At 39.0% G+C, this 16,795-nt stretch overlaps 1 protein-coding gene across 1 annotated transcript in view; it reads right to left on the bottom strand.

Moving 5' to 3' along the window:
• The window catches only part of LOC139713527 (general transcription factor 3C polypeptide 3-like), a 41,570-nt gene extending 27,548 nt beyond the window's left edge, over positions 1-14,022 (bottom strand). The window contains exons 1-11 of the mRNA XM_071625254.1: positions 13,843-14,022; positions 12,520-12,607; positions 11,237-11,360; positions 10,622-10,815; positions 8,679-8,740; positions 7,852-8,032; positions 6,096-6,251; positions 4,398-4,558; positions 3,657-3,743; positions 2,260-2,358; positions 644-722 (exon numbers count right to left, since the gene is read on the bottom strand). Of these exons, the coding sequence (XP_071481355.1) occupies positions 644-722; positions 2,260-2,358; positions 3,657-3,743; positions 4,398-4,558; positions 6,096-6,251; positions 7,852-8,032; positions 8,679-8,740; positions 10,622-10,815; positions 11,237-11,360; positions 12,520-12,607; positions 13,843-14,022 (1,411 nt within the window). The remainder of the gene's footprint in view (positions 1-643; positions 723-2,259; positions 2,359-3,656; positions 3,744-4,397; positions 4,559-6,095; positions 6,252-7,851; positions 8,033-8,678; positions 8,741-10,621; positions 10,816-11,236; positions 11,361-12,519; positions 12,608-13,842) is intronic.
• Positions 14,023-16,795: the final 2,773 nt, after the last annotated feature.

The raw sequence follows: 16,795 nt of genomic DNA, 5'->3' as shown, positions 1-16,795 counted from the left end.
TCATGCTAATTCATCTTATGCTCATCACAAATGTCTAGCTGGGTAGTGCGACCATGTTCTTGAACATGTTTCATATGAACAAGCTGACACTGCTTAGAATCATAAACTTCACGATGAGGAAGCAAAGCCTGAAATCTGAAAACTCATCAGACACACTGAATGAAAAGAGAAAAAGATAAAAATGAGTAGGGGGTATCCTTGGACATATGCAGAAATGAATGTACAGACTACAGTTGGAAAACAAGAATAAGAAATTATCACAACATTTTTCTGAAAATATGTGGAGAAGCTAAACCAGATGAGAGTAGCCAAAGGAGAAAGTGAATTTCCCTCAAAGTTTGATGTCACCGAGACAAGTGTTATAACCTGGCGGAGGAGATAGTGGTAAACAACAGCAGCACATGCATCCTTTCTGTGACAACAAACAATAATCATGCTATATCACCACCAAAAGTTTAGGAAAAATCAACAAGAACCAACTTTATTCTCAAGCGCCATGTGCGAGATCTCCCTCTCTGGCAATTTTTCCATCACAACAGGTTTTTGGAATCAATTCATAGATTTAAGAATTAGCGTACATGCATATTCATATTCAACAAAGGCATGACTTTAATACCGGTTGTGCTGGTGAATAATCACTTACCAATGGCATGCTTGTAGCTGCTGGTGTGAAGAGCATTGTGTCCATTGATCACTGAAAGGGCTTGACTGTCTGAGTAAAGCTGTTGTGGAAGATCAAGACAATTCCACATTATTTCATGGCCCGATACTACAAATGTGGAAATTTTCGCGGTGTTGAAATTTTTGCGCATTTCACTCAATCAGAAACTAGCGCGAAAATAAAAGCATGCGAATATTTTTGCTTGCCATATGTTCCAGTGGTTGATGTCTTGATTCCGCGGAATTAAAAACACGTGAAACTCTTCTCACCCGGCAAAGCACGAAAAATTAGTCACGCGAAAATATTCACTTTTACAGCATACAATCATATACAGTTGAACCTCTATTATCCGGCCTCCCTTTATCCGGATCTCTCTATTATCCGGACGCAATCTCGCCGTGATTTTTTTATCTTTTTTTAAGAATTACGGGAGGAAAGGGGGATTCCTACTCCTTGAGAACTCCTACACAAACACACATGAATTACATATACTTTATTTATTTAGGTAAATCATCCCAAGAATTTATAAAAGAAAATGATTTCATTCCTGCAAACATGAACCTCTATTTTGGGGTCTGTTACTGAGTGTAACAATGAAAAGGTTCCAGTATACACATTACTACATGTGGTACTACAATGGGCTACATCAGTACATGTGTATGTATATGTACATGTATAAAGCATTGAGTCTCCCGTATCCGGCCAAATCCCTTATCCGGATGAGCCCCGGTCCCGACCTGTCCGGATACAAGAGGTTCAACTGTAACTACAGCTACAAATAGAAATGCCATGCAATACTGTAAAAGTGGAAATTTTCGCGGTGTTGAAATTTTCGCGCATTTCACGCAACAAGAAACTAGCGCATATATTTCTGTGCACAATGTCTTGATTCCGCAGAATTAAAAACACACGAAACTCTTCTTACCCGGCCAAGCGCGAAAAATTAGTCGCACGAAAATATCCACTTTTACAGTAGATGTCAGATCATAGATTTCAGAGGTCATAAGTCTCATTCACAAATAGCAAATGCATGATACCTGGACCTTGATTTCTTTTTGGGAGGAGGGGAGATTGGAGGTGGGGGAGCCATTTCATGGAGCTCCCTCGTTAAAGGTACACAAGATGGCAGCTATGTTGAAACTGGGATAGCTTGTGTAACTTGGAGACTTCAAATAGGTTTGTTAAAATGGTGAATCAATTTTCAACATGACAAAACAGCCCATCGATTGACTTCATAAGTGACACACGGGTCAATCTCCAACCATGCACTCATCCCTGGGTACCGTTTCGTGAAAGTTGTCAGCCCTAACAAGTTGTCAGTCTCTGACGATGTCAATAAAATCTTTGGTTTTCATTGGCTGAGAAGCTCTGGTTACTGACTGTTGCTACGGTAATTGTCAGAGCGGACAACTTTCATGAAATGGTGCCCTGGTTTCTTCCTGTCTGTTATTTGTGGATGTTACTTTACAATACAAGGTAAATCATCTGTTAACATGTTGAATACTTGGGCAAGGTGTCTATGGGAAGTGCATGTCATAGAAAAATCTGCTCGTCCTCGATTGGTTAAACTTGATTCGATCTGATTGGACTCGACTCACCCTTATCGTGAGTCTCAGACAAAATCTGTGATGCCTGGTGCCAACGCTGTTGGTGACGATCAAGCTGAACAAATTCATCAGGTTCGTCTTATCCCCACCCTGGAAAGAGAATCATGAAAACAAAACATAACAAAACCCCCAAATATTACATAATGCCACATAGACAGTGTCTTGAAAATAGACCATCAGTATTTGTACTAAAATCATAAGGCTCAGCCAGATCAAACTGTTAGTAGCAGCAGAAATAGTATCATTTAGTATTAGTATCACTATCAATATCCTTGTTATTACAATCAACTCCCATTATAATAAGTCCTCGAACCGGCAGTTTCTTTTATTATATCAAAATTCTGTTTTCTATCGGATAAGACGAGAGCCGGGAAAACTCTTGGTTCTTGGTTACTTTCAAAGGCCTAGTACACCACCTCATACCACCACTCTACGAATGATATATATGGAACAAGGGATGTCGAGGAAGAGGAGAAAATCAAAGGACAAGTCTACCTTCATATACATGTGGACTGAGCAAATGCAGCAATATCAGTAGAAGACATTAGTGAAAGTTTTGGGGAAATCTGACAATCCGTTCAAAAGGTTATGAATTTTTAAAGTATCTCCGCAGTCACTGCTGGATGAGAAGACTACTGCAGTGCATGATGTCACATGCGGAGAATGATATAGGGAAACTATAAAGAGAATTTCACAAAATTTTACCGGTATTTTTTTTTAATAAGTGCACATTTCCTGGACTTGTCCCTGATGTGTGTTAACCCTATTTTAAGTGGGGGGGTCAAATTGACCCCCCCCCCCTCGACATTTCGGGCCACGATTCTGCGATGCGCAAAGATTTTGCCGCGTTGTTTCATAACTTTTTTCATTGAAGTCTTCCGCATATTTTGAGACCAAATTTGCGACGTCTGGGTACACCGTTCTGAAGTTACGCAATGTTTTGCAGATGCATGTCAACCCGAAAACAGCTCAAATTGTGTGCAAATCCAATGCAAATTGTGTTTTTTGGTTAAATTGATATAAATTAGATTATTTCAACTTTTAACCATTGGAAATTAATCAATTCTAATGTAGATAAGCTTGAAAAAGTAACCATGTAATCTTGTAGTTGACATCCGACTCTATCTTCCGGCAAAATTTTGCGGCGATCGGCGGCCGAGATCTGACGGGGGGTCAAATTGACCCCCCCCCAGCAAAATCTTGGTCTCAAATAGCCCAGTTAAAATAGGGTTAAGGGTAATATTATTCCCACTGCCTTCTGAAAGAGGCAAGTCAAGAGTTCTTTTATTATGCGAGAAAAATGAAAATATGTTGATTTTTCTTTATAATTTTTCTCATGAAAATGTGAAGGAATTTTTTGTAAGGACATTTGAAAGACAATTTCTCACCTTAGTGACAAAGTCCCTGATGTTGTTGAAGGCTTTGTCAAAGTTACCGTTAAGGAATGTTGCACAGACGAGCATAAATTTCAGTTTCTGGAAAGATTAGATTGGAAAAAAAAAGAATTTCATTCTTGACAGAGCCACATTTAAGAGACTTACAGAAAAATTTTGAGGTCCATTTGCAACTCTCTAGAACACTGACTCACAGTAATGAAAAAAAAAGATTTAATATGCTGTAACTCCCAACCAAAAATCAATGTTCTATGACAATAGAAATATATTACATCACATAAAATATAGAATATACATTATATACGACATTTAATATATATGATGTAAAATTCATAGAATAAAACAAAATAAAAAAAGTAATAATAGGAAAAAGAATAATTATCACTTATACCTCCCTTGGTGAAACATGCGCTACTACGAGATTGCCACTATAATGCAATGCTTACTTCCCTCTGTTCTATGTTCTGATGCCCTTAAAGTTAAATACGACTACAGTTCAAATTGACTGTAGCAAATACACTACATCGAACAATATCACTGCTTTGTGAAAACATTTAATTACACATATTAAATTTCCATGACTTCCTTCATTTTTCTTTTTTCCTTTTTTTTTTTGGGGGGGGGTCTGATTTTGATGTAACTTCTGATATTTGCTTGTTTGATTTCTTTCCATTTATTACAGCCAACTTCAAAAAGAAATGGAACTACCCCTTGGATGAACGAGCATCCACCCACCTTCTGTTTGTCGCCCTCTTTCTCAAAGAGGTTGGAGTCCAGAGTTTTGCTGATGATGTCCTGAGCATCGCCGCATCTCTTCGCTGCACCAAGAGAGTGGCACAGCTTCTGGATCAGGCCGAACCACTCGGACTTGGACACCACGCTGAAGTTGGCGTAATCTGACCAAAGCAGAGGAACAGGCAAATAGGGATTGTACCTCTCTGAACTGCTCTTAGAAACACCCCTTACATAATACATGTCTCTTTGTGTGTGTGTCAGAGTTATCGGCGGCATTGATAGAAGTAATGCACAGACCAGTAGATGGATCAAGAATGCAGTAGATGATCAGATGGAGAGATTGTTTGCAATATCTAAAATACATATTTGTTTTGGGGTAAAACAGTTGTCTTCATGAAGATGAAACACAAACACCAACGGAAAATGGAAAGACAGCACTTCCCCTCCTTTTTCTGGAAAACAAACTAAAACTGACAAACCGTTAATACCAGAATCATTTATGGGAGGGGGGGTGGGAGGGTTATCTTCCTGATTCCTCCCCAATCATGAGGCCGGGGGTTACTGTATACTTCAAAAATTTCGTGAGTCAGGTGCTGTTTGCGGATATAACAACATGCCAAATTATTCACTCTGATCTCAACATGGATGCAAAGTGCACATGTATACATTTCTCTCTTCACAACAGTACTCCACAATCACATACTCAACTACTCGCAAAGTTGTCCGAAGTCTCGATTCACAAAAAAATTAGATCCACTATCTATAATATATGTCTTTAATATACAGTCGGCCCCTTAACTACCCTAGACCAGCTAAAACAAGGAAAAGTAGAAATTACGCGGTGCGTAATATATGTCCCCGCCGGAAGTAGCATTTAGTAGCAAAATGTACAATATAGGTAAAAACATCAAGGTCAAAGGTCAAAGAAGTCAAAGGTCAAAATTCTATGTAGAAGTTTTGAAGCCCTCACCTAGTGCCATCACATAAAGCAAACGGAATCGAAATCGGGTTAGAAATGGCGAAGGAGTAGCATTTTGTAGCCAATGTACAATATAGGTAAAAAATCAAGGTCAAAGATCAAAGAAGTCAAAGGTCAAAATTCTATGTAGAAGTTTTGAAGCCCTCACCTAGTGCCATCACATAAAGCAAACGGAATCGAAATCGGGTTAGAAATGGCGAAGGAGTAGCATTTTGTAGGCAATGTACAATATAGGTCAAAAATCAAGGTCAAAGGTCAAAGAAGTCAAAGGTCAAAATTCTGTGTAGAAGTTTTGAAGCCCTCACCTAGTGCCATCATATAAAGCAAACGGAATCAAAATCGGGTTAGAAATGGCGAAGGAGTAGCATTTTGAAGGAAAATGTGCAATGTAGGTCAAAGGTCAAGGTCAAAGGTCACAACTGAAATTCTGTATAGAAGTTTCAAAGCTCCCATGTAGTGCTATCATATAAAGCAAACAGAATCAAAATCGGGTTAGAAATGGCAAAGGAGTAGCATTTTGAACATTTTGATCACACACGGACGCACAGACGGACGGACAGACGGACAGACGGACAGACGGACACACGGACACACACACATACGGAGCCCGTTTCATAGTCCCCTGCTCGAACTCGTTCGGCGGGGACAAAAAAAATAATAATAATAATAATGATTTTTTAGAAATAGCCACGGTGGCTGGGTAGCCAAACTCAGCCTACCTTCCTGGTCCTTCTGTAGGTACTTGGAGATCAGACTGAGGCCCTTCTCCAGGAACTCCCTGTCGTGGCCCTGGGTGTGGAGCAGGGTGCTCTGCCGGAACAGGAGCTGGACGTCCTGCCTGGATAGGGCCTGGTCCTCTTGGTACTCGGTCTGGTCTGGGGATGGACACAGAACATCGGGACAGACTCAGAGGGTCAATCAATCTATCAGTAGTGTGAACAGTGGTCACTTTATCCACAATTATACAACACCTAAAAAGAATGCAGCTATCCGATTGGTTGATTGCCCATCACATAACATTCAGTTAAAAGTTCCATCACACGCTGTGGCTGTCAGCTGTGCAATTTTGTTTGAGGAAAAATAGTAAGTGCATGGCTGACGTCACTAATTTCCACTGACTCCCTTGTTAAACTCACGATTGACTTGAAGTTTTTGTTCCATTGCATGGCTCTGATGTCAAAGTGAATAAACATTTGCCATGCACATTCCACAATTACTAGCCCGCTTATGAGTGCATACTTTTGTCATTCATTTTAATTTGTAAAAGACTTCAACCAACTGATTGGTTTCGAATACATACGTACATGGCTGACTCTGACTGTGCAGCTACTGATTCACCTTTCACAGAAAATGGTTGCCTTTTCTGTGATAGATTCAAAAATCTGTATGGACCACATCTGTTGACATCCAAGGTGTTGAATAAAACAAATAGTGTAGGTCTTCATGCAATGGAACAAGATTTGAAGAATTCGCATTCAGTGAAAGATGAGGCGCACTATTCAACTCGGCTTTGCCTCACGGAATAGAGTGCCTTTCACCTCGTGCAAAATCGTGTACCATCGCACCCATGACCATTCACTATTTGTATGACATGTCATTACTTCCATCAAACATTTGCCAGCGACACAGTAATTCGTATCAGAGCAGCACATGTAAATTTTTTGCTCAAACAACAGCTTCAGATGTGATGATATGCAAGCATCTGAAACGGTTTAAACTGAGCCTTTACCAACTGCGCAAACATTGTGTGAAACCTTAAACGGGTAGAGCCTCCCGTTCTCCAATCCCCACGATACAAACAAAATATATAAAAGATGAAACGTGTAGTGAAAACACCACCCATCAATTTTTGGCTCAAATTAGACACTATGGACATTATGGCAATCTGCGATAAAACCTTCCCTCATTTCCTGTATCTTTCTTGAAAACTAATGGCATCCTCAAAATCACCTGAGGCTGTTCATTCACATTCCTTCCACTCCAGCTGTGTTAAACAAGCTTCCTTCATCATTTATCTTCTTTGTGCTGCATTGGTTTCCTGTCCATAGATCTGTTTGTAAAATTTGGGCACATTTGACTCAATTGGCACAGAAAGGGTCAAATACTATGCCGGAGAAATGTGATGCAATGATATTCCATCTGCAACATTTATATGTTAGGTTTGCGATTCACCATGTGTGAGTCCTGAAAGGACTGTTGGAATGAGAGAGGAAATGAGATGATAGGAGAGGAAGAAGCGAGAGTATTCTTTCTAGAGTGTGTGTAGTCCTAAAAAGGACTGTGAACCAGAGAAGAATGTGGAGCAAGGAGAAGGACTCGATGTTTCATCCACAAAAGTCACTAATGAACCCTTTTCTGACTCAAATTCTCTGACAAAACAGATGCCCCCTTTCCCCTTTCATTTGTTGTTGTTGTTGTTGTTGTTGATGAAATCCTGCGACATTGTATCACGAAAGGCATACAAGGCAACCTCACCTAGCGTCAAGGCTTGCAGAGCTGACTCCCCCCGTCCCAGCTGCTGCTCAATGGCAGCCAAGGCCAGTCGGGCGTCCACGTGTCTGGGCACCTGCTTCAGCACCTCCTTGTACGCCTGACTGGACTCGGCCAGCTCACCCATCGAGTTCAGGCACTCGGCATAACGCAGCCAGACAGCAGGCTACGGGCAGAAAGCAAATGTGCATAATATCATACAACGCTGCACATGGGCACCGGTCCGATGGTCCTGGACAAGTAAAAATCACTGTTGGACCAGTAACTTTTTCAGGAAAGGGCCAGTAAAAAATAGAAAAACTGGGTATCTACTGGTCTAACGGACAGGTCAGACCAGTAGAAAAAACGTGTGCAGCCCTGTATTATATACATAATAAATGCAATGTAGCTTAACTTTTTGACACAATTTCGCAAAAAGGGGAATTCCAGACCAGTGTAAAGTTCATATGAAATATTCATACCTGTGGTAAGCACAACAGTGAAAATTTGATCAATATTGGATAATTTCGCTAATTTTTCCAAAGCAGTTCTCCAACAATCAATGTGATATGCAAATGAGAGAGCTGAAGATGTCATCATCTCCAAATTTTCCACTGATCATGAACAAGTAACAGACGAAATTAATTTTTCTGCAATAAAAGTGGCAAACATAACGTTATTCCTGTCCTTTTCCGTGGTGCATGCATTACAATTAGATTAAATTTATACCTACCAGCACCACATCTATATTTGCAGGCTACTTAAAAAACATGTTTCCATTTTTTATCTCCAGATGGTTTGCCATTTGTGGGTGCTTGGATGCTTCCCCTTACCAAGTTGTAGTTCTTTGCTTCCAATAAAGCTGCAAGGATGGGTTTAGCTTCCTTGTAGTGATCTGCAAGGAAACACATATTTAAAATATCAAATGAACTTTCTTTCCACAACACTATTCTCATCTTCCAGATCATATTGAAGTTTGAATGCATCTTTTCACATATGTCTGTTTTGATTAAGTATTTATCATATAAAAAGACCAAAAATATCACAGCTGCCAAATATGTCTTCTTGTAATGAAGACATATTACTTTTTTTTTTTACTTGTAAAGAAGAAGTTCTTTCTTTTTTCACAGGTTTGGCTGTTCCAGGAAGCATGTTTAACTTAAAGGGGAAATCTGGTCCAAAAATAAGTTAGTCTGATCAGAAAGAGTAAAATATTACAAAAACAATGGTAAAATTTTGATCGAAATCAGGTGAAAAATACGGAAGTTGATGACATTTTGAAGTTTTGTTAAGTTTTCAGGTAACAGTTCTTGAATTGTCAATATGAATATGCAAATGGCAAAGTGAGCATGCCATACCTTCACAACTTGCCATATAGTTTGTACATAAAAATTTGGAATTTCCATTTTTCATTCAACGCAATTATGCCCGAGGCTCAAATCCTGATATATCTAACTGATCACTATTCCGAAGCTATTCAACCAGGAATAACATCATTCTTTAGACTTCAACGACAGAAACATCAAATTTTCTTCATTTTTTTTTTTGCAGACGATCAATGGAAAATTGTGAGGTTATGACATGGTCAGCTCACTCATTTGCATATTTACATCCACTGTACAAGAACTGTTTTGCAAAAATAAGCAAAACTTCCTTATTTTTCATCCGATTTAAGCCAAATCTTTACCATTGAATTCGTAAGATTTTACTCTTTCAGATCAGACTAACTTATTTTTGGACTGGATTTCCCCTTGAAAGGACAAGTCCACCTCCATAGATTTGTGGATTGAGTGAATGCAGCAATATTAGTAGAACACATCAGTGAGAGTTTGAGCAAAATCGGACAATCCATTCAAAAGTTATGAATTTTTTTAATTTCTGCTTCGTGACTGCTGGATGAGAAGACTACTACAGCTTGTGATGTCACAAGAGCAGACCAATACAAAGAAAATATAAAGGAAATTCAACATATTGTAACTTTTCTTGCATAATAAAAGAACACTTGACTTGCCTCTTTTGGAAGGCAGGGGGAATATTACCCTTAACCATTAAAAACGTGTCCTGAGAATACTCGGCCAAGTGTCTATGGGAAATGCGTGCTACAGCAAAATCAGCCCATCCTCAATGGGTTAACATACATGACATGTCAAGGAAATGTTCCTTTTTTTTTTATTTGTGAAATTCTCTTTATATTTTCCTTATATCACTCTATGCACGTGACATCATACACCCTAGTAGTCTTCTCATCCAGCAGTGATTGTGCAGATACTTTATAATAATTCACAACTTTAGAACGGATTGTCCAATTTTCCTCAAACTTTCACTGATGTGTTCTACTAATATTGCTGCAATTACTCAATCCACACGTGTATGAAGGTGAACTTGTCCTTTAACCCTAAAGGAGCCGGGGGGGGGGGGGGGGAATACGCCCCCCTCGATGTTTCGCGCTATAATTCTGTAACGCGAGAAGGCCTCGTTGCGAGGCTTCTTGATTTTCTTCGTTCAAGTCTCGCGCAACTTTTGAGACCAAGTTTGCAACGTCCGTGCATACTTTTTCGAAGCCTCCCTCCAGTTTTAGCATAGCCAAAACAGCCCGGCCTGATTAGGGTTAAACATTATGAAAATGAAACTCCACTAAATGTGACAACTGAGGAAACAGAAGCAAAGAAGGAGGTCAAGCTCCTTTCTTCACTATTAATGAAGTCAAATTAAAAAACAAACAAACAAACAGAAAAACACTGCATGTAAAATAAAGAGGAGAGTTCAGGACACTCACTGATGTCAACGTAGGCCTCAGCCACGTCCAGGTACAGGTCGCCCATCAGCTCCGGCGATTCGCCAAAGAGGGGTGCCGTCACCGCGGCGACGGACAGCAGGTGTCTGGAGTGGATGAGGCAGATGGCTAGCTTGATCCTGAGGTCAATGGGCAGGCCGTCGGGGATGTCCACCTCCAGACCTTCGGGTTCCAACCTGACCAGAGAAATGAGAAGTCTGAGGTTCTAATGCTGGAAAATATTGCCGAAGATAAGGATTTTCATTCATTTCCCATACATCACTATTAGCAAATGTTCACATTTACAGGAATACATGTATGTCAATGTCTTTTTCAGCCGTAACTGGGGGGGGGGGGGGGGGGGGGGGGGTATGCTTAACAACAGTTGATTTATGCACTGACATAGTGATGCACCTGACTCATTGCATTACCCAAAGAACCATTTTTGTCTTCTTATTTTGGAAGCCCCCGCCCAGTTATAGCTGACATGAATTTAACATTTAGCAAACAAACATACAATGACTCACTGAAACTCTGTGAAAATTCAAACAGATTTTAGAAATGTTGTGGTGTGGGCATGGGGACAAATTTGACTGTTTCCACAAGCACACATCTTACCCTTCTATGAAGGCGGCTTCAAGGTTGGCGACTTTGAGGCCGACCCCGCAGTGGTCACACATGACCTGTATGGCTCGCTGGTACTGTCGGCTGCAGATGTACAGCTCGGCCAGATTGTTGACGTCTATGGGGAAAAGGGGGAGTGGACAGTGGTTGAGTTGAGACGATGAAGCAATCTTGTTACAATGCTATGCATACGTTTTTCATCGTTTTTATCCTTACATAAGCTTCAGCGTGTCCAGAATGGATGTGCGAGACTTGCGTCCAGTTCGTTAAAATTTTCACTTATTACACCCGTTTTGATGAACTTACATTGGTTGCCAGTAAGGCAGAGAATTGCATTTAAGAGTTTGTTAATTATCTATAAAGTACTGCATGGTCAAGCACCTGGTTATTTATCAGAATTAATATCGATGAAATTATATCCATATTCGCATAATTTACAAAGTACACAGGATAAGTTGCTTCTAAAGCAAACTCACTTAAAAGCAAAAGTAACTTTGGGGGATTGTGCCTTCAGTTGTGCTTTGGAATAACTTTGGAATAAATTACCTGAGAAAATGAGGAAGGCCTCATCACTTGCTGTCTTCAAATCTTTGTTGAAGACTTACCTTTTTTCAGAAGCCTTTGATTAATTTGTTACTTATTTTTTGTGTGTCTAATCAGTAACAATGTTAGGGGCTCTGTTACATCACAGCGCAGTAGAGTATATTTACATAGTAGCTGCGCTATACAAATTTGTCTAATTATTAATTATTACTATTATTATTATCATTACAGGACCAGCACACTTTATACCCAATTGATAACCTTTATTGTTCAGAATGTACTGATACTTCAGAGAAAAGAGGAACAAAAACAATGAAAGGAGCATGCAAAGCAGATTCTTCACTGCTAACCAGCAAAACAGTTCCAGTGCAATATATACAGTAGTATACAGTTTTGGTCACTTTTTGAAAGTGAAAGTGATTATAATGACATAAAGAGAAGAAGCATTCACCCTTAACCCATTGAGGACGAGTCCCGAGTATACTCGGGCAGGTGTCTATGGGAAATGCGTGTTGCAGCAAAATCAAACCGTCCTCAATGGGTTGATATAATACATGCCATCTCATTTAATGTCACTGACATGCAGAAGTTTGAATATCTGTAACATCAGGCTTCCACTACCATTAAATGATTCCTGGCATTACAAACTCTTATCATGGCAAAGTGATCCTTCCAAATCTCTTAGAGACAGTGTGAGCGGGTGGTTTATACACTGCAGAAACTGAGGCCTTTACCTTCTGAGTGGATGAGATCAGGATGCTTGCTGAAAATCATCTCCAGCGTCTCTATAGCCATGCTGGTATCCCCAAAGCCGTGGCAGGCCTGTGGAGGGCAAGGCATAGACACACTATCAAAGCTACAATGGAAATTTCAAGCCCATCAACACCCATCATTTGCTTGGTTATCTAAAAAGGGCATTGAAATTAGGCATTATTACATTGTATGTACTTGAATCTGTGCTCACTCTTAGCTGGAGAGGGGGACAGGCACAATTTAAAGGGCTCCCTCTTCCCAGGACAAGAAACAAGTAAATCATTGTGGTTCTTTTATCATTTGATATTGTCTGATATTGAGTGCTCATTATACATTGTCATTTCTGCAGCCCAGAGGACAAATGGAACATGACTTCTGACTATTCTTTATCATATTCTGCGTACATGGACGCAGATAAATTTTATATTCTATCTGTCAGTTCACATAGAGACAGGAAAAAATGTAATTGTGACAATTTCTGTGCAAGTTAATGCTGGAAATATGTTAAAAATCAAGTTGCAAAGGGAAGAGAAGAATCCATGAACCTACAAAGTTTGCAGCATAAAGAAGTCATTAACTATCTGATCGCTATTAAATATACAAAGATCTACACTCTGATTAATATTGAAGTTGGGGTTGCCCAAGCGGTACAGGTAATGGGAATCTATCAATTCAGCTTTTCTACTGGCCATGGATAACATGAAGAGCATTACAGTATTACACCATAATTGATCTTGCCAAATCTTGCTGGAGTTGCACACAACTTGTTTCATTTGCGGAGTTTGAACCATAGGCAACATGTGACAAAGAGGTGTGCATTTGTATATTTTTTAGTTGCAAATGACTGAAGGTAGTGTGGCAGCAGCTGGGAAAGAAATACTGAGCTGTTAGTATTTGAAGTTCCTGCTGCAGTAGATATAATTCTTGCAGCTCACAATAACTGCAGGTATTTCTTCAAAATACGGCCAAGATCCTTAAAAAAATATTTAATTTCAGCACTTTGGTCATTCATTTTGTGAGTGTGTCATGATCATTGTTAGTTTTCTTTTCTTTTGTGAGTTTCAGTTAGTTTTTCCTGCCGTTGAGAAAAGCGTATCAGGGCAATTACCCCCCGGCTAAATACTGGTGAGTGATAAGGTTAGAGTAAAGATTAGAGTTACAGTTAGGTTAAGGGTTATAGTTTGGGTTTGGGTTAGGATTATGTTCAGGATGAGGATTAGGGTTAGGGTCACGGTAAGGGTCCGGGGTAACTGTCCAGGGGGTAATTTCCGTAGAAGCGAGAAAAGAGTTAATTCCTGACTAACCTTGACAATGTCCCTGGCGAGCTGGAGACACTTGTGGGACTCGTCCGGAGGCAGGGCCTTCACGATGTTCTGGTAGGACTCCATGGCTTTCTTGTTCTCCCCCAGCTTGGTGTAGAGGCTGGCCCGGGCGTGGAGGAGTGGGACGCTGTTCTTGGCAAATCTCAGGGCTGATGGGGACATGTGACAGACAGTTCTACTACTGTAAAAGTGGAAATTTTTGCGGTGTTGAAATTTTCGCACATTTTGCGCAACCAGAAACTAGCGTGAAAATAAAAGCACGCGAATATTTTTGCTTGCCATATGTTGTAGTAGTTGTCTTGATTCCGCAGAATTAAAAACATGCAAAACTCTTCTTAACTGGCCGAGCGTGAAAAATAAGTCGCGCGAAAATATCCACTTTGACATTACCTTCATTAGAACTTACCACAGTTGAGTTTTAAAGATCAAGGAGGCTATATTTTAAAACTAGGCATATTGCATTACAGAAAATGTGTTGCAACGTAGGAGATGTTGGCTTATTCTCAAAATACCAGAATAAAACAATCACATCAGAATCTCGCGGAACTGCTCCAAAACGACAGTATACATGTTTGTCAGAACATTTCATTATGTTAGGTCTTCTGTTCCGACATATTGAAGAAAAAAAAATAAACACATCTTGTATTAATGTGAATATGCATGGGGATGTTTCAAATGTGGTCTATTATTTAGGACCTTTACTTTTTTTTTTGCCTATGATCAAATTCTTCAGTATTTCCCTGGAGTGGACTATCAAGTTGCCTACTCACAATTGGATTGAGACAGAAATAGGTAGATAAATAGAGAGAAAGATATTCTCCCAATAATCCTTTGAATGTACAAACAACTAACCTACTCATTATTGTATAAACATAGGGGCAATTCCGCAGTTAGAGGGACATGACCATAAAATTTCAATTTGGTTTTTTCCTTGATTTTTGTGTTTGACTTCAGAAAGAACACATTGATAATTCAGGAAAAACTATTTTTCAGGGTATCTTGATAGTTTTAGGTATTGAATTCACCAATTTTGAACAAGTAATCTTTCAGATTGAATTTCATCAGCAAAATCTCCATAATGGCAAAGAAGATAGCTAGTCAAATTAAATGCCATTTTCTAGCCACAAATATTGAATTCATAGAGGCAATGCAGTGCTTTCATAGATAGATTAGGTAAAATCAACTTACATGTCTTCGAAATGCAAACATGTGTGCATTTCTCCAACCATTGGACAGTCATGTAACGTTACTAACCAAAAAGTGAAATTATTTACCTCCAGAGAGTATAAAGTGTATATGAATGATACTATTTCAATTTTTCCTGCTGTGTCCAATGACTAACTGAAATATAAAATTAAGTATTACTAATCATTATAGAAGTTAGAAATAACAGCAGTCAAAATGTGTAACGTTACTAACCACGTAACGTTACTAACCACAGCCTGAGTGTATTGTAACGTTACTAACCATGAAATAAGTGAATAAGACTCCAATGGACAGGTCCTGGTCTGGCAAAATTTTGCCTGATGATAGAGCCAGATGTCAACTACAAGATTACGTGGTCATACAGTAAAAAGATATTGGCTTTTTTTTTTTAGTAAATTAATTATGCAAATTTACGCATGAAATCATATTTTCACCTATAACTCCATAAAAAAGACTGAAGGATTGCTAAATTTTTGTGTAAGAGTTCCTCAAGACACATCAAACAATTTTCTGGCAAAAAAATAGCAAAATCAAAATCAGTTTCTTTTGTTTTTTATTGTTTTGTTAATTTCTTATGTATTTTCATGTTTTTTTACGTTTTATTTTCTATTGGTTTTTTTTGCCAAAATTTGTTGCAGGCACTTTTTGAAGCTTTATTATATCTACATTACAATTGATTAATTTCACTGGTCAAAGGTTGAAACAATGTAATTAATATCAAATTAACGAAAAAACACAATTTGCATTGGATTTGCACACGATATCATGAATTTGAGCTGTTTTCAGGTCGACATGCATTTATGCAAAACATTACATAACTGCAGAATGGTGTACCCAGACGTCGCAAATTTGGTCTCAAAATATGCAGGAGACTTCAATGAAAAAAGTCATGAGATGATGCCGCAAAATCTTTGCGCGTTGCGGAATCGTGGCGGGAAATGTTGGGGGGGGGGGGGGTCTACAGCATTCGCATTACTACAGAAGACTCACAAGGTGCACATTGAGCGATTTTTTTTTTTTTTTTTTTTTAACCACTTCCCATGGGAAGGGGCAATTGATGGAATCTGTGGGCCAGCAGAGCATTTTGTGTGGAAAGTAGTGTTAAAAACAAATTAGGCCATCACTTCAAATTTTCTGTCCCAATTTGAAATTATCATACAATGGTTTGTCGGGGTTAATTACGCTTCAGGTACAGCGAACAGACTTTTGTGTTCAGATCAATGGGGAGATTAGACATTCAAACTGGTCTAAAAGAAAAAAAAATACATGTCTCTAGACTTGAATAAACATGAATTCAACTAATACGCTGTAATATTTGAGTTACTGTCATATGACTTAAACTACTTTCACAATAATATAAACCATTGCATTATGCTGGATTCCTATTGTGCAATGACTACGCACACCACAATTGGCCATACACTGTACATACTACATACCGGTACATTAGTTTTTGCTCTTTGATTTCTTTCCCCTTTATTAAAGGTACTCTTGGTAAGGAACACATTAACTGTTTTGCTCAATAAAACAGGCTGCTTTTGTGAATTACTGTGAGTCATGATGAACAGTGATTGGCAAAGTTATGAAACTGTGGATATCACTTGACCTAGTCTTTAAAAATGGTACTTTTTTTTAGTTTGTAATTTGCAAACTTTTTTTTCTAGTCTTTTTTAACATGTACAAGTACAATGGTACTATACTGGATGAGTTTGATGATTGAAATAAGAGT

This window comes from Diadema antillarum, unplaced genomic scaffold (genome assembly GCF_040938485.1).
Source record: "Diadema antillarum isolate AM-2024a unplaced genomic scaffold, OU_Dant_1.0 seq00001996_RagTag, whole genome shotgun sequence".
In the NCBI taxonomy this organism is placed as follows: Eukaryota; Metazoa; Echinodermata; class Echinoidea; order Diadematoida; family Diadematidae; genus Diadema; species Diadema antillarum.
The sequence above is the reverse complement of the archived record's forward strand: the minus strand, read 5'-3'. Positions and strand labels throughout refer to the sequence as shown.